This window comes from Paralichthys olivaceus, chromosome 6 (assembly GCF_024713975.1).
Source record: "Paralichthys olivaceus isolate ysfri-2021 chromosome 6, ASM2471397v2, whole genome shotgun sequence".
NCBI lineage: Eukaryota > Metazoa > Chordata > Actinopteri > Pleuronectiformes > Paralichthyidae > Paralichthys > Paralichthys olivaceus.
The window spans coordinates 21,496,214-21,524,176 of NC_091098.1; the positions used below are offsets into that span (position 1 = coordinate 21,496,214).

General features: G+C 42.0%; 1 protein-coding gene across 11 annotated transcripts in view; it reads left to right on the forward strand.

Moving 5' to 3' along the window:
- Positions 1-27,963, forward strand: part of dlgap4a (discs, large (Drosophila) homolog-associated protein 4a) — a 70,850-nt gene that overhangs the window by 35,019 nt on the left and 7,868 nt on the right. For 2 of the 11 annotated variants that reach the window (XM_069526481.1, XM_069526482.1), the window contains exons 2-6: positions 15,921-17,204; positions 17,573-17,811; positions 18,156-18,233; positions 18,801-18,948; positions 21,212-21,458. In XM_069526481.1, the coding sequence (XP_069382582.1) occupies positions 15,990-17,204; positions 17,573-17,811; positions 18,156-18,233; positions 18,801-18,948; positions 21,212-21,458 (1,927 nt within the window). In that variant the 5' untranslated portion in view covers positions 15,921-15,989. Of the gene's footprint in view, positions 1-15,920; positions 17,205-17,572; positions 17,812-18,155; positions 18,234-18,800; positions 18,949-21,211; positions 21,459-22,675; positions 22,932-27,963 lie in introns of those variants that run through there. The other 9 variants (XM_069526485.1, XM_020096109.2, XM_069526484.1 and 6 more) reach the window with 8 other exon arrangements.

A 27,963-nucleotide genomic window follows, 5' to 3' on the forward strand; every position in this document is an offset into this window, starting at 1 on the left:
GAGCTTCCTCCGGCTGATTGGCACTGAGCTGTCCAGTGTTGATGGAGCTGTCCAGGGTCCTGACCTCTGGTGCTGTTGAGCAGCGGAGCGTCTCTTTATGGGCAGAGCAGCACGAAGCGCTCAGCTATTTGAGTTGTATAATGTGTTTAATATGTTTAATATGTCGATGTTTGGTCTAGGTCAAATGTTAAATTCCAGGTTGTCATCCTTAAGATCCTCTCTAAATATTCTCCACAACACAACCACTCACATCATTACTTTTCCGTCGTCTTGGTCTCATCAGTTTAATGTCGGAGGCTGTTTCCTTGATCAGGGTGTGATTGATAAAGCACCAAAAATGCAAAGTATACAAATTGTTATCCTTTTCTAAATTCTGGAACTGCACTTGTTTCACACATGTAAGTCTGTTCACAGGTCCTAGGTAGTACTACTTTGTGGTATGCAAAGAAGGCAATTGCCTGGAGCCCCGAGCTTAGAGGGGGGTCCCCAAATTTTGATACCAAGAGAATAGTTTGAAGATTAGAATAATGTGGTTTGGTATCATGTGTAACTTCTGTTTGGTGTGGTTTGATGTGGAGTCCCTTACAACAGTCCTACTCAATGATGCTGCTCGTAATGGATACTGATAATGTTTAATGTATGATGATGATTTATGACTCGTGAATTGACTGTATAGAAACTGGAAATAGCCTCAGACACCATGAGTACGTCACGTTCCCCTGCTCTGCTGTCGAGTCTGACTATGCATCTCTTCTCTAGGCCACATTGTTCTGCTTCTCTACACCAGCTGTATATTTGAATTTTCAGACACGCAACAGAAAAGTGCTGCACCAGCGCTGCCTCTGTGCCACAGATCTTTTGAGAATGGCCTCTGTGTCGCTGCCTCCTCGGAACATTGTTCCTATTAATCAGAAATCCATTTGTGATGCCGCATTAAACCCTTGGATGTCTAAAATGTGACAAATGATGATTACCTGGGAGAAATCGATGATGATCACCACACTATTAATGGTCCCTCTGCAGGAATAGTATCCATCGACGTAGAAATCTGCAGAGAGTCACCAGCAGAGAAGGAGCTTTAATTTAGAACTGGCTTTGTGTCGGGTGATTCACTAAATCCCTGAGGTTTGAAAAAGGGCCCTGGTTAAAAAAACAAAACAGTGTTTGATTCTGCTACGTCAGGTTGCTTTTGACATCACACAGACTAAACAAACCCTGCATTGTCTAAACCGACCAGTGTGAGTACAGGGGAGGGGTGTAAAACACTTGATAATGTGTGGTGGCTTTATTATATTGAGTTTCTTCAGGGTCAGAAACGTACTCACTCATCACTTATTGCCCTTGGCCTCTCTCAGGTCAACTGAGGGCAACAAGTTCAGTGGCATCGACTGCCTTGTCTGTGCAGCCACTGGTCCAGCTCAACGTCATTTCTCTCCACCGGGAGTAAAATCCATATGTCACATGATATTTATGTTCTGCTTCTGTATGTTCCCTCATATGAATAAGTTATCATGTGTGAACATGGCTTTGAGCTGGTTAGATAAGGGCTTTAATGTGCATGTGTGAGATCATATGTGTAGCCTGCACAAAGGCCGGGCGGGTGGCCTTCACTTATGCATTAGGTGGTAGTTTTCCAGCTGATCACTGATTTGATTTGATTTGATGTGAGATCTCTGTCTGAATGTGAAACATCATGCTGGATGAACATCAGTGCTCTAGGAAAGGTGACATCTGGATTTGAACTTAAAGTGGCCCATGTGATAAATGGTGAATATGGCAGGTGGCACACACTGGGTTTACCAGCGAACCCAACAGTTGCGGTGGAGTTTTGAGGAGATGAAATCAAAACCAGCTAAATTTAAACTTTTGATTGTTTGTTGGAGAGAAAAGAGATTCACAAAGATGTCATTCTGAGCTCTGTGAAATTATGCTGTGGAATTTTCGCTGTAGTCTTTCTTCAAATAAAGGAGACATTTGTTTGACACATTTGAAGAATCCTTTAAAATGATACCTCCTATAGTTACGTTGCTGGGATGCAATCAACTTTAGTTTGCAGCCTCCAAAGGATGTGGCCCCTGAATTGGGACACGTATAGACAATCTGAGAATTGACAGGGGATTATATAACTGTGTATGTGTGTGTGCATTCTCTCTTGTTTGTTCTGTTGATGAACAAAACCGCACACCCATGTAGTGGTGGTAAAAGTGTTAAAGGTTAGTAGAGTCTCATTGTCCTTCTGCAAAAGCATCACAAGGCAATATGATCGTGTGTCCGTGTGTGTGTGTGCGTGTGTGTGTGGAGGAAGGACAACAGGCGGAGGGAGCAGAGTGTGCGTGGATTTACAGTATGTGTTTGTGTGTGTGGCAAAGAGAAGGAGAACAGGTGGAGGAGATAAATAGAGAAATAGGTATAAGAGAGAGGGAGGAGATGAGGGGATGGTGTGAGAGAAGGAAGGGAGGTGGCAGGCAATAAAGCACCCCATCAATCTGCTAAATGAGTGTCCTTCCAGCAGAGGGTACTCTGAGAAACGCAGCCTGCTCCGTGTTCATCAGTCACAGGTTTAGCACTCATCCGCTCTATCTCACCCTCCAACACATTCCTGTTGAGGAAAGTAGCAGCTGAACAAATGCTTGGTTTACTCTGCCAATTAGATCTCATTTATTTACAGTATGACCATGTGCTACCTTGAAGGTTCATACCGATAATAGTGAGGCTTTAAATTATCACTCAGTGCCGTTGACACCTGTAGTCCATGTGTATGTCTTTATTATTATACTCGGTGTTAATTCATTGTGGCATCTATCGACCCCTGTCTGTCTGCAACACTCTAAACTCTCTTATCGTCTGCGCAGGGTTTTCAATGGCAATTTATTTTGCTGCTAATGTTGGTGAGCATGATCGTCCACAATGGTTTCTTTTGAAAAAAGTATGACTTCAATAAAATATAAAAGAATATATCCTTTTTCTCTCCGTGACTCTTTCAGGTGTGTGTAATGACTCTCTGGTAGGAAAACATATATAATGGCTGTAAACTATTTGCCTTCATGATTCTGCATCCTAGCTACACCATAGTCCCATTCTCAGGCGATGAACTGAAGCAGGTAGAGCTTTGATTGTCCAGTGTGTCGACATGAATCAGTTTCCTATAGAACAGAAGGCGCCGCAGATGGAAAACCTTCATAAAAACTGAAATCTCTCCGAGGAGCGTTAGCTGCACATTGGGAGAGTTTTTAGTGTCATTCTTTGCGAAATAAAACATTCTGCATATTTGAAAGATTTTGTAATTTATTTTTGCTGGAGAGAAGCAGAGTGCCGTCGTCAAGGCTGAGCTTTGTTGTTGGAATTGCTTTGTGATGATGTGATGATGATGCTCGGAGTGCGGAGCGAGCCAAGCGTTTGTCATTGTTGTCACGAGCATTGTGACTCGACCACACAATCCCATGGCTGTTTGTGGTGGGGACAATGTGAGAATCAGTGAAACACTTCGGAGATGAATGTTAAGACTCTGTTCTGTTCGCTCGCACAATGATGGGGATGTTTGATATCAGTGTCTGTCACAGAGTTATAAAGAAAGAAATGATGCACAGATTAGAGTTAAATGAATGGGGAATGTTGCTGTTCATGTCTGCGTGTGCATAATATAAATATGAAATATGTCCCGTGGTCTCAGTTTTTATTATTCACGGTCTCAACATTTTCAATTGCCTCAATACTACTCAAAGAAATATTATTTTCTATGAATATTCCTCTGGATGTATTATTGCACAGTAACTGAATGAATTATTCAAAAATCTACTTTTTTGTCCCCTGGAGAAAAAGTACTTGAACTTGAATGTCCTTTGGGGAAGTTTTTGAACAGTAAGAATTTTGTTTACAGACTTTTTTACCCTTAACAAACATGACATAGTGTTTTTTCTGTGTAAGAATAAATTGTGTTCCCAATCAGCAGAATGAATCATTGTTCCTCATGTGTGACTTTAATTAGCATCATGTGTCTGAACAATAACAATTAGACGTTAAACAAGTGGAAATTATCGTAGCAGTCGTTGCACACTTCACCATAAGTACCTTAGTAGCAGGAACATAAAAATAAAATGAAACCATCAGCAGCAGCAGTTCACAGCTGTTATTTAACTAAAGGTATAAATATTCAGCTGGATTAAATCGTATTATAACTCACACAGTTTTTAGTTCACATATGAAACATGGATCGTTGGACACCAGGCACATGAGCACACGCATGTAAAATGTTTCCCACCCCTGCTGCATAACAGCAAAGAGACATCTATTCCATCACATTACATCTATTTGTAGTTATTCTGTGTTTTTATTCATAGAGCATGAAGCTGCTGCATCTATTCATGCCATCATCTTGATAAGTTGTTTCTTTAGTCATTCGGTATCTTTTTCCAGTCGTTTGCCTCTTTCTACTCATGTTCCGTCTCCCTCTGATTGTTTTCTGTATCTTCTGTATGTATTCACTTTGAATCTCTTAATAGACTGTCCAACAACAAAAGTTAAGTTACTTCAAACGGAGGCTGTCGGCCGCAGGGGCCCCTTGACCCTTCGGGCCCCTGGAGTCTGTGCTTGGTATTCACACTGGTTAACTTAAACACACTAACACCCGCTGACCTCACAGCCGTCTCTTATTGGCAGCATTGGAAACATGACACCTGAGGGTGAATGCACTAGTTTTATTCCTCTTCTTGTTTTTTGGCAGTGTTCACGCTGAGGCTGCACTTTTTCCAGCTCAATGTTATGACAACGATTGAACATCAGGGCATTTGAGCATGAATATCTGTGTTCTTGTTGTTTTTCACATCTAGGGAACAACGTGCAACAGACTTTTTTTTCATCTTTGTATTGTGCAAGATACAACTCTGGCAAGACAGTGAGTTCTCCCTCCTGGCAATGGGAAAGGAGTCAATCGCCTTTTGTAGTGTGTTTGTATGTACCCTTTAATTTTGGTGTAAAATAAGCACAGGCCTGTTCATTAATCATTCCATGTCCAGAAATCCAACAAAATGCTAAATCCTAAACAAGCATACTAATCACCCATCATAGACTCAACATCAGAAAATCACCTGCAGCAGGAAGTTACTGACCTTACACTGACCTATAAAGGTCACACTGACGTCAGATCGGACATTTTCAAAGAGGATCAAACCAAACGTCTTCAGTCCCTTAGCTGCGTCGGCTCATCCAGGAGTCTCAGCTGGTTGGAAATGTTTGGCTGATAACAGTAATTTACTCGATACTGTGATTGCCTTTAATAATTGCTGAGATCCTGTGGCCTACACACCTGTTCACAGCTCACTGCTCTGAGTCTGGTGCCTGGTGGCAGGCTCATGGAGACAAGGATACCCTGGAGACGGGCCCAGATCTGCGCTCTGTCCGACAGCGTTAAACAGTCCCACAGGGACGGACTCTCACCTCCTGTCTGCTCTTCTTTTAGAAGATGCCTCACTGTGTCGACTGGCTGCAGATGAAGCAAAAGAAATCTGTCCTTCCTTTTAGTCTGTGGTCCTCACAGCCTCTCCAGAGTCCAGCTGAAATTAAAAACATGTAAATCAGCTGCCCTGTGCTCTCCTTTGACAGAAATAAAAGAAAACTGGTGAGAAAAGGGAGAAAATTATATCTTTTATGTTTTTGTTTCATGATGGCGCTTTGCCATGAATATACAGAATGTCTCATCCTGCACATTATTAGCTTGTTGACTGAGCGGCCAGACAAACATTCATTAGTGATAATATTCATTAGAATATTGATGACATATCTCTTGTTTAATTTCTCCCTTTTTCTGCCTTTTAGTCATTCAAACATATAAAGATATTATAATTCAAGAGGCGGATAAACAAAAATCTATAGAGTAGTAACATTTTAAAGTTAAAAAACTTCCAAAAAACAGAATAAACAGCACAACAATGAACAATAAAAATCTTGAAATACTTCATTACATCAACACAATTTTAGAAACACCTTCATCACAAGGACAATGTGATGTTAATCCATAACAAATACTCGTTTTTTTAACATCTTGTGCACAGTGTTTAAAAAAAGCTACATTATTGACTTGATTCACATCACATGGACGTAGAATACTGTCAAGCAGCCATATGTGCCATATTCTGCTGACCATGGATTTAAGATGTGATGTGTGAAACCTTAGTTATTATTTCTCGCTGTTCTGTTTTCAATTCTGTTCCTAAAGCGTTAATTATAAAATACTTTTTTTCTTTCAATTCGCAAAAGCTCTTCACTTCATCACTGGAGACGTTAAATGTGCGGATGCTCTACTGTTCTCTAATCCCAGCGTGTTGGTAAGCACATCATGAGCTGTGCATATAGAAGAAGCTTAAAGTATAGAATCTAAACCCACAGACAGATGTTCTATTTTCACTTCTCGCTCCGCAGGCTTAGCGCTTCATCTCGCCTCCAAGATGGCTGCACAGTCCAGGATAAATTAGTCTGACACTCAACTGGCTAAACACTGCCCATTGCGGCCCGTCGTGGTTGCAGCCGTTGGTCCACATTTACTCTGCTTGCCGTCGCTCAGTGTCAAGCTCGCATGGGATCACAGAGCAGCTGTGGAGCGCTGACTGATGAGCTTTGTCAGCAGTGAGACGGCGGCAGCAGCAGTGGAAGTTCTTCCAGCACTCCGCCAAGATGGAGCCACCGGCTGCTTGCTGACGGGCATCTAGAGCACGCACTCGACAAGATCTGAGGATCTTTAGAAAAAAAAGATGGTGGCTGGGGCTTGCTCCGATCAGGGATCACATTGTCAATATTTATCAGACAAATTCCAGGCTACGGTTTGTGACAGAACGCCCGTTCAATTAGGTGATGCCCACTTCTTGCAAGAGCATGTGTGTGAAATCTGAATCTGGTGGAATGTGTGAATAAAACGACCATGGATGTGGGGGTTGGGCTTCATTACACCACCAGCATTTAAAAAGCAGCATTGTTTATTCCTTAAAGGACGAACATGTGCGAAGCTGTAGCCTTGGTAATTTCTCTATAGCCCCCAACCTTTAGCCTTGCAGAGTGGCCAATGCCTGCCCTGCTTTATCTTCACAGTCCTAAGGGTCCTGTTATTCGTCTGGCCATTGCTCTGTCTCATCCGCCAGTGGCAAGAACTCTGTTCAAATATTTTTATTTTTGAATGCGTCTGATGCTCTGTTTGTATTTTTTTTTTTTCAGAATGCAAGTATTTTTTTATTTTTTTTTTGCCAGAAGGCACCAAACATCTCCCAGTTGAGGCCTCCAGGGAGACACATGGACGTCTACAGAATCTAAGTTCAATGATCTTGTTACAGAACATATGAACTCTCTACTGCAGTTTAATGGGATTTATTTATTTATACTGTGATTTTCCAGTTTATCGATCCCTCGAAGCACTTTACAGCATTCACCCAATCAAGTACACTTTCATACAACACTTCTATATGCAGGACTTTTTCTATCATATACCATTTGCACTCTGTCAGGGACAATTGGGGGTTCGGTAACTTGCCCAAAGGCCGAATGCAGACTGGAGGAGCCGGGGATCAAACCACCGATCCTCTGGTTAATGGACGATGTTCTATACCTTCTGAGCAATATTCGCCCATAAAGTTAAATTTGCACTCAACACACCTTGCTCAAAAAATCTTGTTCTACCAGAACTGAATTACCCAACCAAGAAAAACAATTCACTGTCTCTGTTTTTTTAGGACGCCTTCAATGACGGACACATCAGGCCTGCACCACCTCTGGAATCAGATACTATGTGACTTAACACATGCAAATGTACAGTGATGGTGGAGATGAAGGTTAATGACCTCTAGTGAACCCACCGGCACAAATGATACTGATGAACAGATAATTTATTGGTATCTCGCTTCCTTGGCTGGGGGTTGAGTACAGGCCTACTCTCCTGCTGTGGTGAGAGGGTGGAGGAATCATTTGTTGGTTGGATGATGCCAAAGCCTCAGTTTGGAAATCAGGGTTTTTGTGCTGGTTGTCTGGGTTAAAGCGAGATAATAAGAAAAGCTCAGATAACCTTGATTTATTTGCATTTTTATCAGCATCTCCATATAAAAAATAGGTTATTATTTCATGCAGCTTTTTGCTCTTGAAAAAAACTGACAGTCTACTCTGTCTTTTCCATGCTGACCTAATATTCAGCAGTAATAGTTATGAGTGTGTTCGTGCGGCTTCTTCTGATCCTATTACTCCAATCGCCGGCTGTACAAGCTTTGATGTTCACTCTAATTAGACCACTTTGCAGTTCTTTTTCGAAAAAAAAAATATCTGCGCATACTTAATATGACCTTGGTGTAATCCTCACAACAGCTCCTGATCCCGTGTAAGTGGCTGGTAATGGACAGATGTGCTCCTCCATGCAGCCCCCTGCTCTGCCCTGCCTGACCACTGCCGCTGCAGTTGAACCGCTCCGCGTGGTCATGTGCTGTACAAATCGAATCCTAAATCCTGATACCGTTGGACGATCTAATCCCTTCACACTGCAGAGAGCAAAACAGCATATTAATTTCATCTTGTTTCTACTGCCGGGGCCAATTTGAGCAGCGAGGGACAGCTGCTGTTCGCCGGGCCTGATCTTGCCTTCCATAGGATTTACACAGGACTATCGGTTTAACACGACACCCCAGGCTGGAATTTGTTGTAGCTGAGGCTGTTGTGGGTTATTGTAACGCAACTGCAAAACACCACAGTCACGATACTGTAGGTTGCTCTTTATATTTCAATTATTAGAGACTAGGTCAACGTTATGGTGTATTTATTTAGATTTAGCTTATTTTAGAACTAATGTTGTCTATCTTGGTGTTTTATTCACAAGTAATCCCACCTGTCCTCATGATGGAAAAGAAGCAGAATATTCCAGATCAGTGTCCACACGAGCCGCAAGGATATTTATTTTACTGTACGTGCACGTTACTGGTTGATTCAAAGTCACTGTCCTGCTGTAAATTGGAGGAAGTTCCACTGGAGGTCAGCTAGCATTAAGGGAGATAAACCCCACACAGCTCACAATGAGTACGATAGATTTAATCCTGCCTGCACAGACTTAACCTCAATATGGGTTAGAAATGCAAAGGACCATTAAGATACAGTGGTGCAGAGCAACGTGCCAGACAGCAGATTAGTTTAAAACTCAAACAATGCTCAAACAAAGCAATTGTATTACTTCTCATGGCATAGAACTGCCTCTAATGCCTTTTCTGTTTCCAGAGTCGACTGAAGCGTTTCCTCTCTAAGTCCGAGCCCCCGGGACTATTACAGCTCTGACAGCATTTTAAACGAGCACTGGTGGAGGATTCACCCTGCCAGCTACTAACCAATAGCATGCAATAATTCTCCGGGGCCCGGGAGCTGTGCTGGAGGAAGGGGTTGTGTGTGTTAACAGTGTAGACACCAGACCGTGCATGCTTAACATGCATGACACACCAGCACATGACTGCAGAGGTTGACGTGTGCAGCTTATTGTGTGCTTTATGTCTTGTTTCGCCTGAGACCAATACAGTGTCAAAGTCATTCTGTCAGGGAGCGGAGTTCACAGCTGCAGTTTTATGCAGCCAGACACACAGAGATCCACACTTTCAAAATCATCTTTTTACCTTTTCATTTCTAGAATTTACCCTTTGGTCCCTGGGCTGTTATCTTATTATTTGTCAAATCTTACAAGCAAGTGAGATCTTAGGATTCATTGCTATTCATTGAGCCAGTATTAGGATGGCAGCTACTTCTTTAACTTAAATCAAATCTATCCAGCACCCTGTCGTGCACTCAGTCTTGCAGAGTTGCTGAACTGGATCTTTGTGGTCAGCCGCTGAAGCGCCAGCACAAGATGTTACCGAATGAATCTGCACTGAAAGGGACCGGCGGCAATACAGTGAGGATGGTAAATGGCCCAAGGGAAATGTGCAACCTCTCTCTCTAATTACACTTCAGTGCGTACAGTGGTGAACGAGGGAGAGCGGTGCACTGGGATTGCTTTAATGGGCAAAGCACTGATGAGACAACCAGGTTGGATGAGAATCCTAGGAGCGCTCCTTAGCTCCTAGCAAAATGCTCCCGGCTCTAAATATTTCAGTGTGAGAGCAGCGTACCCCATGTTCAACAATATGACGGGAAGACGCTTTCAGATTTTGGAGGGTGTGTTTGCATGCCATCAACTAAGTTCCCTGACTAGACGGCCACCGAATGACATGACATGATGGTGTTGCAGAAAGCTCCATAGCTACAGTAAACACAGGGGAGCAGAAGGAAATACGTATTTCAGCTGCTCTACATTGTGCTGAAATGCAAAATGTAAAAAATGTGTCTTTCTCATAGTTTTACCACATGATTACACAGGATAATATGCAGAGTAAAATCTTCTATCAAATTCAAAAATGAACAAAAACATTGAGTCTTATTACCAAATGTATTTAGGATACCAACCTCAGCTTCTCCCTTTAATGTGATTGAGCAACATCTGGCAGTTAAACCCCCTCTGCAGAGAATAAATGTCTCCACGATAAGAGATGGCCCCTGATGTTAAAAAATCATGTTTGAAATGAACGGTTCAGTAAATATCTACAGCCACACTGTCAGAATCACTCTGTTACATCTTAATATCTTTAGTTTCCAGCTAACTGGATGCTCAATAGTGCTGATAATTCTGGAAGAACAAAAAAAAACCATGGCATGCCACCACAGAGAGAGTTCTCATTGTATAACTCATATTTGAACATGTGATGTTCATCCCTCCTGGTTATGGACTTGGCCTTTTCAGCAACACAGAAACAGAAGGGGGGGGGGGGGCATTTATGGCCTGTTTAGGTCACGTTAAAGGAATAGTTTGTAGTTTATAGTCTTTTTGCTAAGCTCGGCTAAGCTAAACTTACTTAAACCAACCCTAATATGTTTACATTATAAATGTCTCAATCTTTTCACTCAGCTTACCATATAACAGCAAGTGAATAACAGCAAGTGAATAACAGCGTTGTCAAATATTAAAATGTATTGTGTTTAAAATCTGTGTTTCAGAGGAGCTGTGAGGTAGATTTTGTTTCCACTGGTCAGAGTGAGTCTCACAGTAATCTCCAATTCTGTTAAACACAAACTGGCTGCTTTCTTTAAATATAGAAGACATATATATATATATATATATTTATGTCTTCCACATTTATTTATTTTCTTCTCTTTATTTACCAACATTTAACAAGACCTACATGCCCTGTGCATATATATTTAAAGTATGTGTGTATATATATATATGTTTAGTGGTACAGATTTGAGATCTAACTTTCATCCCCAACTACTCCTTTAATGCTGATGGCTGTAATCTATAATTTAAAAAGGCTTATTGGAATGTCAGACTTGAATCCTAAATGTAAAAATATTATTCTGATAGTAATTTAAACATGCAGCATTATGTAAAAAGAGGTTTTTGCCCTGTTACTGACAGAAATGTTGCTCTTGCTTTCCTGCAGATGATTGAGAACAACACTTGCAGCAACAGTAAAGAACAACACTTACTTTATCGACAGGAAGCACTGATGACATAACTTTTCAACAAGCTATTAGTAGATTCTCACCAGGCAGTAGGAACGGTGCTGGTTCCTCTAAAGTGTTAATACTGTAAACATGCAGAAGACAGATTCATGCTCACTGGTTATAACAATAGATGAATTTGAAACTATAGGCCTCCCCATGTATCTGTAGGAACAGGCTGACAAACTGCAGAATACACACATTAACAGTTGCACAGTTAACGTTTGCAGGCAGTGATTGTATTGGACTGTGTCAATGTACGGGATGTGTGGCTGAAAGAGAGCGGATGAGCGGCAACTAGACAGAAAGGTGATTATTGAAGGTGACTGCAAAAGCCGATACCTGGCAGCTGTATATTCACCCTTAGAACATGGAGCGAGCCCCAGATCAATACTGTTCTCTTTCTCCCTCCCTCTCATCACTGGAGGACATAGTGGCAGTACACAGCTACAGGAGACATTTATTACGGGCCCTGCTCGGTGGCTCCGTGGGAGACGACAAGGCAGCCCTGGGTCCGGCTTGTTATCGGGCCTCGTGTAACTCTAACAGCGGCTGTATGTCAGTGTTGGACTGTGCAACATCACCTCCCAACGGGCCAATGATGGGGGGGTTTTGACAAAGTAGCAGCGATTTCTCTGGCCCCTCGGAGGATGATTGTTTTGTCAAAGTACATTTATGGGGAGAGTTCTGTCGTTAGTTTGTGAAATTGTAAACCTTGTCCGAAACGGCGCCAGGATATTGCTGTTTTTTCTCATTTTGCATGTTTTGTTTATAAATTTAGTAAAAGAAACACACAAGAGTCAATTTTTCACAATTTGTTCTCATCTCCTTTATCTCAGTTTGACCTCATGGATAAATGTGTGAATCATCCTCAAGCACTGATGCAAAACTGATCCAACTGTGAAACATTTATTTATTTTCTTCTCTTTATTTACCAACATTTTACAAGACCTACATGCCCAGTTAAAGTTATGACATTCATTTTATGTTTTAATGACAAAGTAAAAGGCAATTTCATGCCTGTTAATCACAACAATCCTGAAAAATGATGGAAGTGAGTGAATTTTCTAATTTATTCATGGTCATTGAGTTCAGTATAATTAATTCCATCTTTTAGAATATAACTTTTTAATGCAATCAAATGGCATAAAAAGAACATCGCATTAGGAGAGAATTATAAATATTAATCATTAATTTTGATGCTGGTTTAAACAGATCTACTAATTGAAAAGTGTTTAATTGCATAGTTTATTTTCATTGAAGCATTATTTTTACAAGTATTACCTCATAGTGATGTAGCCCCAGAAACAAACGTCAGACGTCTATTTTCAGCGCAAACTCACTGCAGAGTCACTTTATGCTGCATCATTTGAAAATCACCCCAAATCCCATACACTGGAATTTTAGGGAAAAATACGTCCTGCTACCGGCGCCTCTGTCGATAAATTTTTTGAGTGTCGATCAACCCTTTTGCTTTCGTTTCATAGTGTATTAACTTCACCTTGCATGTGCTATAGGGTGTTTCGGTACAAGGCGTTTTGTATGCTGCATAAATACTATAGAGATTACACAGCTACTCATGTATCCAGAGCTCCGTACAGAAAGACCTTGACCACTGACAGGTTGTAATGCTTTTGTGCAGACTCTCAAACCACAAGTCACTGTTGTCAAATCTAATTTCCCATAATGTTTAATGGCTGTTGTGATTTTCAGTTCACCTTCACACACCAATCAACCAAATGCCTGGATGAGTTGTTACCCTCCAGATGACCCGTACAGGAGCAGAATACACAAACAACTGTAAGATCACTGTCTGCGCCGCATAAGTGTTCTGCGATTGCACATGGCACTTACATATGTATGAGGCCGTTTGAGGTTACACTTCTGATGCACAAACACACGCACACATGTAGCTGCTGTGAAAGAAAATGAACACTTTGGTGTGTGTGTGTGTGTGTGTGTGTGTGTGTGTGTGTGTGTAGCAATACACACATTCCCTAACATCACACACAGTGCACAGATTTATTGACCTTGTATTGGTGCTGCAGGCCTCCATCACTCAGCAACACATGCACTGAACCTGTGACTGAACTGTGAGCATCATTTCTTTCTCCTCTTGCTCCTGCGATCTCAACACTTGACAGGGTTTCGTTGGTGTGGCGGATTGGCGGGTGGGCGTTTAGCATGTTTGTGTGCGTGTGTGTCAGTGTGTGTTGGTGTGTCAGTGTGTAGGTGTGTGTCAGTTTGTCAGCAGTGGCGCCTACAGGACGTGAACACATGGGGGCTACAGTCAGCTCGGGTGGGTGAATTACAGCAGGCTGCGCCTTTGTAAAAAAAAAAAAACGCTGGTGTATTTGTCAGCACGCTACTGCAGCCGTCCGGGAACAGTGACTCAAATAAGTGGCGGCTCTCACACTGTGGAGAGTGAATCGGAGGTCAGGGACAAGTAAGAAATGGCAAACCAACACAGTGGAATGAGAGCGTGCGCTGTTAACGTTGCACATTCAGCTCCCGGGCAAGACTTCATGCTTGCTGTGGGAGAGGGCTCTTACCATTGACTGATCAGTGAGTCACTCCACTGTGATATAGACAGCATCTGTTAGAGTGAATTCACTGCAGCATGGATTTCTGCTGTGTGAGTTTTCACAACCTTGATGTAATGTTACCGCCTGTTCATAGTGAGCTTCGAGAACGAGCAGTGATTGAAGAGGACGAGCCAGTCTCCCTAAAGTATCTCTCTCCCCCTCATTTACTCTGGATTATGTTTGTGTTTCCATACTCTTCAGTTATACAGTTATTCAACCGCTGCTGTGTGGCTGAGGCATTTGGCCAGGCCACCATGTTCTCCTTGATGGCACAGATACATCATACACAGCAGGTGACAGACACAGATTAAGCGGTATATTAAGATTAATTGTTGTGCATACATTGGAAACTACTGTATATAAGGCCGTATAATGTTTGGCTTTATCCCAGAGAGGCTGTTAGAAATAACCGTCAGCTTCTTTAAACATCAGCTGTCATCCACTGTCACCTCTGTGAGGATCTGTTCCACAAAATCTCTGTTAGAACAAAACAAAACCATCCACAGTAATAACATTACAGTTGAGGGACATTTTATCAGATTGAATTCAGCATTATATTTCCGCTCGAATCTAATATAGATGGCACGGAAATACAGCGAAGAGATATTTGTCATTGCCCCAGATTTCCTCTGTTTTCACTCAGCGGCAAAAGAAGATTTATTGTTTCCCCATGATGCGAAAGTAAAGAAATCAGAGTTTATCCCAGAGAGTGTATAGTTTCAAGAGGATGGGAAAGTACCAACAATGATTTGTGGAAACGAGGGTTTATTTACAGCTTTCCTGCTTTCTCAGGATTTGTGTGCACATACAAACAGTTAAAAGACAATACAAAAAAACAGCAGTTTTAAAATTCAAGTGCTATAATCATAAAGTGCAATAAACTTGTTACAATGTTTATTAAAAATAGAAAACATTCATAAAAACAGGTTTAAAAGTAAGGGTTGCTTATTGGGCAAATTCAGAGAGTTGTAATATGTAATGTTAAACTGCCTTTAACCACTTAAATAAAGAGATTGTTTTTACATTATACAGTCACATAGTGTTAAGCTCCTATACACATGATTTAAAACTTTGACATCCAAATTAAATTTTAAAATATTATTTAAGACTCAAACACAATATGTGTGGGTTTCTCACCCAGTGTCCTCTCTGCACTTATTACTGCCACCTGGTGTTTTGTTGTGAGTACTGCGACTGTGGCTCTGTTCTCTGCATTGCTGTCTGTGTTATGCTGCTCCAGTTCTCTGCACCACAAACCAGAGAGTCTGCAATGTTTCTTTATTTGGCTCAGTGACTTGAAGAAACTTTTCTGAATTGACTCAAAATCTAATGTGTCTTTTAAGTTTAAGTATAGATGTGTTGCGTTCCCACTCTGCGGTTTTATATTCTACCCAAATTACTATTTTACTGTTCAGTGGATAGTGTACAGTGTTAATAATGTCTCTATAAAGGGAAAATGGCATGTTTTTATGTAAAAGAAACACCTACAAGAGTCCACTGCTAAACTACTAGTATACAAACTATCTTAATTTAAATTGTTTTACAGTAGGTTTCCTAGTTTCCCCTGGACAACAGTACTACAATCACATACAGTTTCAGTTAAGTTTCATACACACAAATATGTAGAAATTGTTTGGTTGATCTAGTTATGTGTTCTTGTATTATTTTGGATTTGAAAAAATAATTTAAAGGACAAGGTTCATGTGGTTCACGTTTTTAAAAGCTTTATTCAGAATGTATGTATGCACGAAATAGCAGATTGTTTAATGGATCATTTCTGTGTCTCTTTCTTTGCAGGATGAGTCCTTCAGGTCTATAGACCCGTACTGACTGGAGACATGTTCTAAGGACGACACATGAGCCACCATGAAAGGGTTAGGAGCCAACCGCAGTCGTCACCTGTCTGACTCCTGTGAACCAGCGGGATGCCAACAGAAGCCTCTCTGTCCTCTCTCCTCAGACCCTCACAGCTCCTTTATGTTGAGCCCCACCATTAACCACTATGGCACTCTGGACCCCCATCTCCACCAGTGCTCCCCCACCAGTCCCACCACCCTGCCACCTGACTGCTTGCTGCCTTTCAGCCAGATGTCCAACAGCAGCACCTTCCCGCGTCTGCACTTCACTTCCCAGACGGACCAGGTTGACTGTTCCCAGGCCTGTTTGGCAGGTGGTGGAGTTGGGCAAGGCAGCAGGGCAGGTACACTATCCAACTCCCTGTCCATGGGTATGGGATTAGGCCTGGGCTTCACTGGCGCTCCGATGATCACCAGTGGATCGGCCACCATTTCGTCTGCAGCAGCAGCAAAGATGAATCGGTTGCCGTCCAACCTCTTGGATCAACTGGAGAGGCACCTGCCCCTGCAGCGTGATGGCTTCAGCACATTGCAGTTTCATAGAGGACGTATGTCAAAGCAACGCAGTGAGAGTCCAGGACGAATACGCCACTTGATGCATTCTGTGCAGAAGCTATTTGCCAAGTCCCAGTCTCTGGAAAACTCTGCAATAAAAGGAAGCATAAACGGGCGCTCCATTGGAGGAATGACTGGCACCACAGGGGCTTGTGAGGACGGTGGTAGGCCGAGCCGCAGATGCAAGAGTAAAGACAGAGCTAAGACCGAGGGGCCAAAGCAGAGACCTAGGCCCAATGCACTAGGCCTCTGGAGCTCGGATGATGCCCTGGACACTGACACAACCAAAGCTGGCACTATCACTGTAGGTTACCGCAACCCGCTGAGCATGATGACTCTTGGCAGAGCGGTGTCAGACAGCCAAGCTCCTGCCAGGCATATCCCACAGGGCTACAACACCATTTCTGCACATCCTCTCAAGACCTCGAAAAGCAGCAGTGACCTCAAGTTTCTGGCATGCCAGGCGACACAGGTAGGATCCAAGGATGAGGGAAGAACAAGAGGAAGCAAGGATGACACGTTGGTGAAGAGGGGCACCTGGTCCACTCTCACCCTCAGCCAGGCCAGGCAAGTGTTGCAGAAGGGCTCTGCTACAGTCAACAGGACCCTGCTTAAATCGAAGTCATGCCACCCAGACCTGACACAACAGTTCCTACAGGTAGGAGGGACAGTGAGTATTCATCTTCATCTTCATCTTCTTTGTAAGTTTGCATGGTTCTTTTTCTATTTTCCTGTTCTCTGGAGGAGACTTCCTTATAATTCTGTTAGATTTACCCTTATTCTATTGATCACGTACACTTTATCTTCATATTCATACTCGCTCACACTTAGATGTAGATTTGTCCCATGACATTCAATCCATTCATGTTTTCTTTAGCTGCACAAGCCCTGAACCATATACCTACATTTCACAAAAGTAGTCAAAATCAGACACAAACGATGAAATACATTCAGTATCAAAGAAACGCAACTGAAATATGTATATATTACAAAGTTCAATAGTCTCACAACTGTACATATATATCTATTTTAATCTAGGTCCCACTGGGTGAATGGGCAGGAACCTTGGGTCGCAGCCGAGCAGGTGGAACCGAGATCCCCTGTCGAAGGATGCGCAGCGGCAGCTACGTGAAAGCTATGGGAGACTTAGAAGACAGCGAGGACTCAGAGGGAAGCCCCAAACCTTCCCCCAAATCTGCTGCTCGTCGCCAGAGCTACCTGAAGGCCACCCAGCGCTCCCTGAGCGAGCAGCAGCAGCCGCCACCACCTCCACGCAAGTGAGTCACAAAGCATGTAGAATCAACTTCATCACACTGGAATTTTGACCCTGATTTACATTCATTCAAACAGAAAGAGGCATTAAAGGGGTTTATGTTATTGAAATAGTAGGTTGCAGCTTGTGTCCCCAAAGGTCGTCAGCAGGTGGCAGTATCATGTCATGACTAAAATCTGAGACGTGCAGCAGTGCTTGTCGAAGTTATTGGGTTTAAGTCACGGAGGTAGAGATGCAGCTTAATGGGGGAGGACAGGGCTTGACGCACAATATCATCTTTATTTGCAACGAGAGCAAGAGGAGGTGAAATTTGTGCCATGTGTTTTACTCCTACATCCACACGGACAGGCCTCGTTACTACGCACTCATGCGGGAGGATTATCTGTGGTCTCCTCTGCACAGTGCATGCTCTGTGCAGCATCTGAGGTCAGTGTCAACCATATAGGCAGGCAGTGTGGCCCCTCCACCCCCCCTCACCTGCCCCACCATCATGACCCCACCACCTTTATTTGTCTAACCCCTCCCGGTGCTCTTCCTCTCCATCTCTTTCCCTTGCAGGTTATCTGATTGGTGTGTTGGTACTTAACACTCACCTGCTTCCTCAGGCCCTGGTTTTCATAACATGCAAATGTCACCATGGAAATCACTCAGACACACCCTGCTGCTTACTGTGCACATATTTTCCCTCACACTAAATAGGTGAGCCAGAACAGAGGAAACTGCACAAAATGTTTCCAGATCAGTCAGAGCAAATTTATAAAAAACAAATTTAGCAGTTTTATTCAGACATCAGTTTCCTCTGTGCTGCGATTTGAAACCCAAGCACATAACACTATCCACACATCTCAAATTGTATTTCATTTTAATATAACCTGGGGAACTTTTGGGGGGGTGCTGTTTAAAGTTTCTCCTGGATATCATCCTGTAAACACAACCCTCACTTATCCCAGTCTCTATATTCTAAGAGGTTGATTATCACGTTCACTTCCACAGTTCACTGCCGTCCCTGAAGGAGCTGACGACTAATCGGAGTCTGGATAACTTGGATTGCCTGGTGAGCCCGCTGGAGGCCCCCCCACGCCACAGGAACCATGATTTCAGCCATTGCTCTGCCACACTGGGCAGAGGCTCGGGCGCTCAGGTACGGCTGCGGTGTGATCAAACATGTCACTGTTTAGGCGAGATCACACAGATGCAGGCAAATGTCACAGGTCAAAGTTCACCTATAGGTTGAACTACACTCAAACTCAAGAGTCGTCAATCAATGTCATTATCAACTAATGTTTCCACAACTGATTCTTTTATGTGTTGCATATAAAAGTATTAGAAACAGCTTATTAGATCATATTGCTTTGACTCATGTGACCCCAGAGAGAAGAGTAAGTGTGTAACTCTGAAGTTGTAGTTGATGCTTCTGTAAGAGAATATTTACACATACGTAATGTCTGCTGAGACTGCTGGGAGATGGTATATGAATGAACCAGTTGGGAATAAGGAGGTGGAATTTTAAAGAAAACCTGCGCATGTTTGCAGATTGTCAAAGTGGGATTTCTGACTCAGAGTAAACTTGAGTGAGCTTGTAAATCTCCATCAGCACGATGTAGAATCACACACCAGACTAATGCAAACAACCTTTACAAGTGATGGTATCAGTCTGTGTTTGTACAGCACATGGGAACATAAACATCCATCAAATTATGATTCAGAGATTCAATTTCCTTGAAGATGACAGTTAAATCAGAATATAACATGTCTGGGTCGTAAACTGCCACGAACAGAGGGAGTATTATTCATGTTTATGTTCCATCTACTGCACGTTCATATATAACAGTAACATACCATAAGAATAACTAGACTACTACTGGCTGTGTGTGCTGCATCTTTTAATGTTTCTTTATCAAACATGTCAGATCAATCCCATCATAACATGACAACACAAAGCCTTGCTACAAAGAAATACTCAAACAGAGCTATTTTCAGTAACTCACAATGCTGCAGAAAAATTATTTTTGTTCAGACTCTGAACCAAGATCTAAAAATAGCCAAATCATGTATCAACTTTACTTATTTACACAATTTAATACTGGTTTTAAAGCTGTTATAACTTTGTGTGTCCATGAGACCTTTATAAAAACATTTTAACTAATATCTGCAATGACAGAAACTAAGTTACTTCCATTCATTTCAGTGTTATCAAAAAACTATTTTACCAAAAACATCTTATATTATCTGCCCCTAACATATGTATAACATAGATACAGATCACTCACACTTTTTAGATTTCCTTTCTTTTCACCAATCACATGAAAACAATCAACCAATAGCATCATAACATACATATAACTCAATATGTTCATACTGTTTCATTATTCCCCTTTATAAACTAACTTCTAATGAACCAAGCACATTCAAGTAAAGTAAAAGTACCTTTAAGTTGCTGCTCTGTACTTTTTTTTGTACTATTTTGGAGCTGTCCAGATCTTGTACCTGTTTGGTCGACCATGTTTGAAACATTCTCCATTACCTGTAGTTAGGAGAGACGATCAGACCCAGGACTCTTAGCTCCTTGAGTGTTTGCACTTACTGGTACAGTGTGGTGTCTTAGCCTTTCTGTCAATATTGACTCAACGGATAGAGTTGATTGAGGAACTTCTCAAGCTTGAAAAACTTTACTCCTCCACGAGGGGTTCAGGGGTTCCTCCCCTACTTTGAATAAATATCAAGTATAGGTGTATGAACCTCTCTCCCAACCTTCACTGTCTTTTTTAATTTAAATTTTTTGTTGTTAACTTCCCTGGTCGGATTGGGTTTAGTTTATTTTGATGAGCTGAGCCATTGAAAGTCAAATCAGAAATGCAAAAAAAAGTTCAATAAAACATTTTTAAACACAACAAAAAGAGTAAACAATACAATTTGAATACCCTGCGACCCTTTACAAAAGACGCAGATGAGTTATTATACTTAGTAGTTTGCATTATGTGGCCCAAAGAGGTCAAACTATATTAAATAGTTAATAGAGCAGAAAAAGTTTTAGATTTTAGTATTTTAGTATTAGTATTTTTTTCCTAGAGCTTTTTTTGTTCTTTCTTCCCACATCAATCATCTCAACCCCTAAGGATTATCATATGGTCTTTTGGATCCTGTTCATAAAGTGGTGCATAAGGATTAAGAATCTAATACTGTCACATAAAATAATATGACAGTCATAGCCTTTGATCATTTAAGTACATTTTGGTGATAATATGTCTGTACTTCTTTTTAAATAGGGTTTTAAATGAGGACTTACTCTTTATTGTTTTTAAATTACTTTATTTGTGCATTTGCTGAAGTAAAAGATCTGTGTGTACCCATTCCACCCCTGGGAATATAGAAAGCATGTTTCTCAGTCTGCCCTCTGCCCTCAGCGTGTGAGTCTGCACACGTTCTTTCAGGTTTGCGGGCAGGGCTGTGGGCACTCAGTAATGTACTGTGACGGGGAATCACAGGCAGTGGAGGCTCTGGATTTGCCAGCGCCGACGTGCTTCCGGTCGCGCAGCCACAGCTACCTGCGGGCCATCCAGGCGGGCTGCTCCCAGGATGAAGACACAGCCTCTGTGGACTCGGACTCACCGCCCCCCACCACTGCAGTCTACAGCTACTGCACCGACACCAGTGAGTACCAGTGACAGGAAAGACAAGAGCTGCTGAACACAGATTACAAAAAGTATTAGCTAAAAAAGAGGAAGTATATTGTACCACTGAGAACGTTTTAGAATGAATACACTGCTGTGTTGGAGTTTGTTTAAAGGGGTTGTGGGAACAGTAAGGCAAATGCATTCAGCAGCATTAAATTAAAGTGAATTATATTTAACTCTTTTTGGTTTTAATACCTTATGATTAACCACTCTATATTTATATTGGACCTGTGCTTCACATATTGCACTTTTACTGGTACCATAATTACAAATCCTTTATCAAACAGACTGTGTACTGGCTCCATGCGTTGGTTTTGATTACAGTCATTGATAACATTAAGATTTATATTGACCAAATTAATGGTGGGATCCTTGTTCACCCCTATTACACACTGCAGTTCAATTCCCCAGGCATCCGGAAACAGCTTAAATGATAAATTGATTCATCAGCAATTTAACTGATAGAAACTTAATGTATATTCTCTGTTTTTAACTTTATGAATGTAGATATCTGCTCGTGTTGAGTTTTTTAACTCCTGGTTTGACAAGCGAAGCTACATGAGTTAATTGATTTGCAGAAGTAACAATTAAGGTTTAACAACTAAACTTTGGCACATGGTCCTTGAATGATCCAGCCTTAAAGGGGATAGTTCACCCAAAAATGAAAATCCACTCATTATCTACTCACTGCTTTACAAAACATAAACATATATTTTTGGGTGAACTATCTACTAACTACTTTTAAGATGGAGGATGGACGGGCCTTCATGATTAACATCAAACATCAATGATGCAAATTTGTGTCAAATGTGCCTTTAATAAAATCATGTAGTCTGTTTTTGTAAAGGCCCTGTCTGGAGGAGGACAGGCCTCCATATTTAAATTACTGCTAATCTTTAATTTACACTTGTGAAATTAAATGAACAAAACATCGTTGTCCAATATTTCCATCAGCAATAAAGTTATTTTTTTCCTTTGACGTAGTTGAGACAAACCTCCTTCCAGCCCATGACTGCAGTTTAATGTCTGGACTCGTGTGTGAAGCCCGCGGCGTCCGGGGACTAAAATGAAGCGCACCTACCGCGATGAGCGCGTCCACAAAACAACGTTCCCCTGAACCAATCACCCGCGTCACCGGTTAGCGCGAGGAGCCGAGCGGACCAATCGCGTGCGTCGGGCAGCAAACGGTGAAAACGTGGACTCCAATCCTGCTCGTGAAGGGCGTGTTGAGCGGATCCTTTCTTCACAGCGTCGCTGTGAGTGTCGCCGCTGAGAACCGCTGCGTCTCCTCCGCCTCATGAATGAACAGAAAATAAGGATTTTTACCCGCCGCCATTAAACAGTAAGACTTCCCGTCGCCTTTTTATCAGCCGAGCGTCACTGGTCATAACGTCTGCTGCTGCCGGCGCGTTAGCAACGGCGCGCTAACACAAGCTAACGCTGTGCTTGGGTAAGCTAGCTAACGTGGATGAAGAAAGGGAATGAAGCCCTGTGATACGAGCTGTTAGCGAGGGTGGAGGAGGGTGGTGCGGCGGCGGTGGCGGCGGCTGCTGCTGCTGCTGTCACACTGGTGCTTACGAGGCTTTAATGGAAGCAGCCGGTGGCAGCGTCTCTTTTGTTGGTTCACTCGCACGTCTGCTGTATGAAGCCTCCGGCTAACGTTTTCCAACGATAAATGCCCGTGATGAGCGTCCACTGGCTGCTAGCATAAGCTAACAGTAGCCGAGGCGTCAACAGCTCCACAGCTCGATACCCGGCGACTTCAGCTGAACCCTTCACTTTGTTTCACAGCCGGAACATGACCCAACACTGCTGGATGCCATGTGCTAATTTTAAGCTACTGTGATTTACTGATTAGCTTGATGTAGAGATGATTAAAACGCAGTTTACGCAAACAGAAATCAATCCGATATTGATTTGTAAAGGGAATCACGGAGTAGCAGAGTATTGGATTTGATTATAAATGAACATGAGCGGTTTAAATGAGGTGAGGTAACGCTACACGACTCTTCTCTCGTATCCATGTGACAGTGATGCGAGCCCAGAGGCATGGAGGAAGCTATGATTCACCAGCCAGCCCATTTAAAGAGTCTTAAAGTTTCAGCCCTTTCTCCTGCAGACTGTGATGCCTCATTGCTTCCTCCTGAATGGCTCATAATACCTTCTACACATTAACACATAGTTTGTATTGATGGGTGAAGGAAAACCCTAAATGTGGTTTAATAGTAAAATATGTTCACCTCGGCCGCAGTGGCTACTTCTGATTTACAGTCGCATGAACCATTTTTACTGAGCAGCCAGCTACCACGTGTTAAGACCTGAGGACATGATCAATAATTTATCAGCTTCCTGCTCTCTGTAGTGCTTTGCAGTTCACCAGATAGGACACTTCACTGGGCTTTTGTAAGGACCCCACTGAGGCAAGAAGGATGCGCTCACAAAAGAAATCGAGATCAAACCACCTACGCCCCTTTCTATGTGTAGTATTGTTTTATTTGAACCAATGCTTTTAATTCTTATTCTCTACGAGCTTGAAAATTACCCATCAGGCTACTGAACATCTGTCTTGGTGCTATCAGCAGCCTCATTTGCTTTGAAGCTTTATTGTAGCCACAAGGCGTGTTCATTGTATCCAGCAACATATTACACAGGACGTGATGCGTCTGTCTGTGTATTGCCATGGATAGAGAGTGAGTCATCTCGCACTCATTGATGAGGTAATCTCTCGACTGAATGGGTAAAGCAGTTTCACAGTAAGGTCAACAGCACGCCAGCTTCCTGATGTCTGGATGTGTGGAGCCTATGGTTAACATAGTTAGATAGCAAAGGCCTCTCCATTTCTTATATACTGACATGCTGATTTGTGAAGTACTTTTTATCAGCTTGTGTGAAAAGAAAATATTCGGAGTATATATTAAAACACTGCATTACAGTAAACATCAATGTTTTGCGCTGAGAAGTTTTGCACTTAAACAAATAGATGATTAATTAATGAATAGACGGACGTCACCATTTTCATGTACAGACCAAGGACTTACAGAAAGACACACCAGGCAGATTAAGGAAATAATTGAAATAATTACCCTCCTAATCACAGTTCTGTTTTGTTTTTTTTGTCTTATGCAACTTAACCACGTAGTTTGATTTGATGACAGTTTGAAAACAGTTTGCATGTCTAAAGCACATCCCCACATCCGTCATGATGTTGACAAAACCCTCATGAATGGCAGGGTTTTAGTTTTAACCACACTACCCAGCATTATGCTGTAGCTTGCAAAAGCCAAATGCTTGCTTGTGGATTTAATTTTAAAGGATTTCAAGCTGAGATAATTGATTAATCTCTAGCTGTGTGCTTTTAACCTGTTTGATTTATTTGTAAATTCAAAATTAAGTGTGTGATTTTATCGCTGTTATATCTAAACAAAATCTAAGTCGCTCAGTTATGCCTCATTAAATTGTCCCAGCTTCCCCTCCTGATTTGTTTGACCTCAGAGGAACTTCTCACGTGTCTTAACGTCAGCTGTCCAGGCGACAACCCACACCACTGCCCCAGTTCAACAGGTCAGACTTAGAGCCTCAGCAGGTCTTAAGGACATCACCATATGCAGCAGATAATGCACAAACCAAGACTTCAGCAGTGCAAAGAGTGGACTAAATCATTTGGATTTTGTCTCAGTTTCAATGGCTGTGCTCTAGGCAAGCGCTTTATTTAAAGTTTTCCTGCTATTTGCTTTAGGAACTCCAACATTAATGTAATAGAACAAGTTGCTTGACTAGTGGTGAAATCATAACTGACTGTTCTTGCTATGCCATTTTTTGTTTTTGGTGTTGTCACTGTTAAGGTCTGTGTGTTGTGTAAATGGTTTGCTTTTTTTATCAGTATGTCAGCATTGTCTACTAAACAGCAGGCTGCCTGTCTTTCTGTCTCAACAGATTGTACTCTCTGTCATGATGTCTGTTGTCTCTGCTCGTTAATTTCTTTTTTCCTACTCATACCTCTTGAGTTTGTCTGATTCATTAAGAGGAAAAACAAATATTTTCATTGATTAGTACAGTCAGAAAACAGATTAATAATAGTCAGCGGTAGTGGTGTGATAATTAATATATATAAATATGATATATTTTAAATGTACAGAAGGACTCATTGAGGCTGTCAGTCATCTGTTATCAAGCTAAGATCCATACTTCGGATTCAAAATCATCAATTTATATATGGTGTATTTGCAAAAATTAAAACATGTTGCCTTTTGAACATGAGATACATTTTTTGTTTAAGATGACATTTTATAAACGAAGTGCCAGTAAGTGGATTCAACACAGTCCAGCTGTCTGCCCATATGTGAATATACAGAAAGTAAGTGATAAGTCAGAAGTCATCTTCAAGCCATGTGTCCCAGTCTAATCTTTCAGTCTACGACTCCCACAGTCTGTCAGCCTGCCATATTATCTTACATTGAGACTGCTAATCTTCAACAGAGCTTCTATCACCACCTCTTTTCGTGATACTTGGCTCATGTCCAGTTTCACTGAGGTTCATCCAGAATAAACTACAACAGTGTCCATAGGGCTTTGTGTGTAATTCAGGAGAAACTAATGTGAAACACTACAAGTTCAAGCCTAATTAACTTTAAGCCAAATTCACTCAGGAATGAGTTGAGCAGTACAAATCCCAAACCAGAACACCAAACACTGAAACTGGAAGAGAATCGTGTTCTGTTCTTGTAAAAACTAGCTAATGGCAACATCATTTAAAAGAGTGGATCATGTTAAAGGTTTAGTCCGCTGTAGAGGGCCCATTAGTGGTCATCTGATAGCTCATGGACAAACCTGCTGATGGAGCCAGAGAATATCCTGCCTCAGAGACTGCATAGCTAGCATAAGTGAAGCAATTTAGTAAACATGTGAACTACATAGGGGTGTTGACAGCACTGTAATTGTTCTTAATAGATTTTAAAGTAGACAAATTCTTTTGGGTCACTGAGTTATGTGACTCAGACAGCTTCTGTCTGTTTATAGGCGTTACCTTGTGCGTCATTCAGGAAAGGGAGGATTTGTTAGTGTACAACATAATCAGCCTTCTCATTCTTTTGAATGTGGCCACTCAGTTGGCAAAGTGGGGATGCCTATGGAAAGGGATCTGGCGCTGCAATTCTAACAAACAAAAGATAAAATAATTGATGCAATAACTTGTTTCAGAACATGACAACGTTAAACTGTTTAACTACCAAACCTGCAGAAGCACTGCGTCCTGATGAGACCACCAGGAAACAGCATTTTGCAGCAGAGAAAATGTATAGAAAGGGCTTAATAGCAACATAGCACCTTTAGGGATCTGAAGAATTAAATGATTCAACTGCAGGCTATGTTCTGGCCCTGCCCTAGAGATCCAGGGTCTGGGCAGCTCTGGTCACTGCTTGGCACAATCTCTATGGCCAGGGGATATAGAGCCAGCCACCACACCACATATTGCAATCTGACAGTGAAATGGATTGTGCTCTTATCTAAAGGTGTGAATAATCTGCAATTAGCCCACTTCACTATGACCCATTTGTTGTTGTAGCTCATAAATCATGCTATTGTAGAGCTGAGTGAGAATGGCTCCTGTGTAGTGAGCTGTTGATGGCTATTTAGCTCAGAACAGGAGATCTATTTCAGTGTAAATGTGTGTGATGCATTGCAGCCTTGCAGACACAACAAATGTTAGACATGTGTTAAGACTTGGGCTGTAATAAGAGACATCAGCGTCGGAATGTCATGCATCTGAGCTATGAGTACCACGAGAAGTGTATCGTTCTTTCAGAATAAATGTTCTGTTGGCTGAATATGTTCTTCGAGGAGACTGTCACTGCAGGTCAGGGCTGCGTGTGCGACTCATGAGCTGCATGGAGTGGATTTCCGCAGCCTTGTTTGTGTATGTTGGTGGGATTTAATGAGGGCTTTGCTGGTGCCGTGACTCACAGGCTGATGACGGAAGTGCAGAGCCCTCACAATTATAGGGTGCTGGGTTGCTGCTTGGGTTGAAACCACTACTGGAGAGAAAATATATATATATATATTTTGAATTTCTTAAGTTACTTTCTTGGGTGAACACTGTAATGGGGCAAAAGTATTTGCTGTGCTTTACAGCTCTTTCAGTCAGCAATGTTACCAGTCAGCGAGTTGTTTAAATAGCATCTGCCACCCCGCTCCCACCACCACCACAAATTCTTGAAGAAAGCCTGAGGTTTTTCTTGCTTTCCTATGTTGCTGTACTTTAGTTAACTCTGTATCATTCACCACAACCCTGCAGTCAGACTGATGACAGGAAAAGAGGCACCAGTCCCACTGCTCGTCTCTTGAGTCAGATTGGTCTTACTCACTTGTAATCCACTTTCAGGCCTCATTTTAGTTTCTGTAGAAAGAGTTTTTGAATCCAAAGTTCATGTGTCAACGTTAGAATGCGAAACCTTTTGAACAGCTGTTTACACTGTGTGGGCAATGGC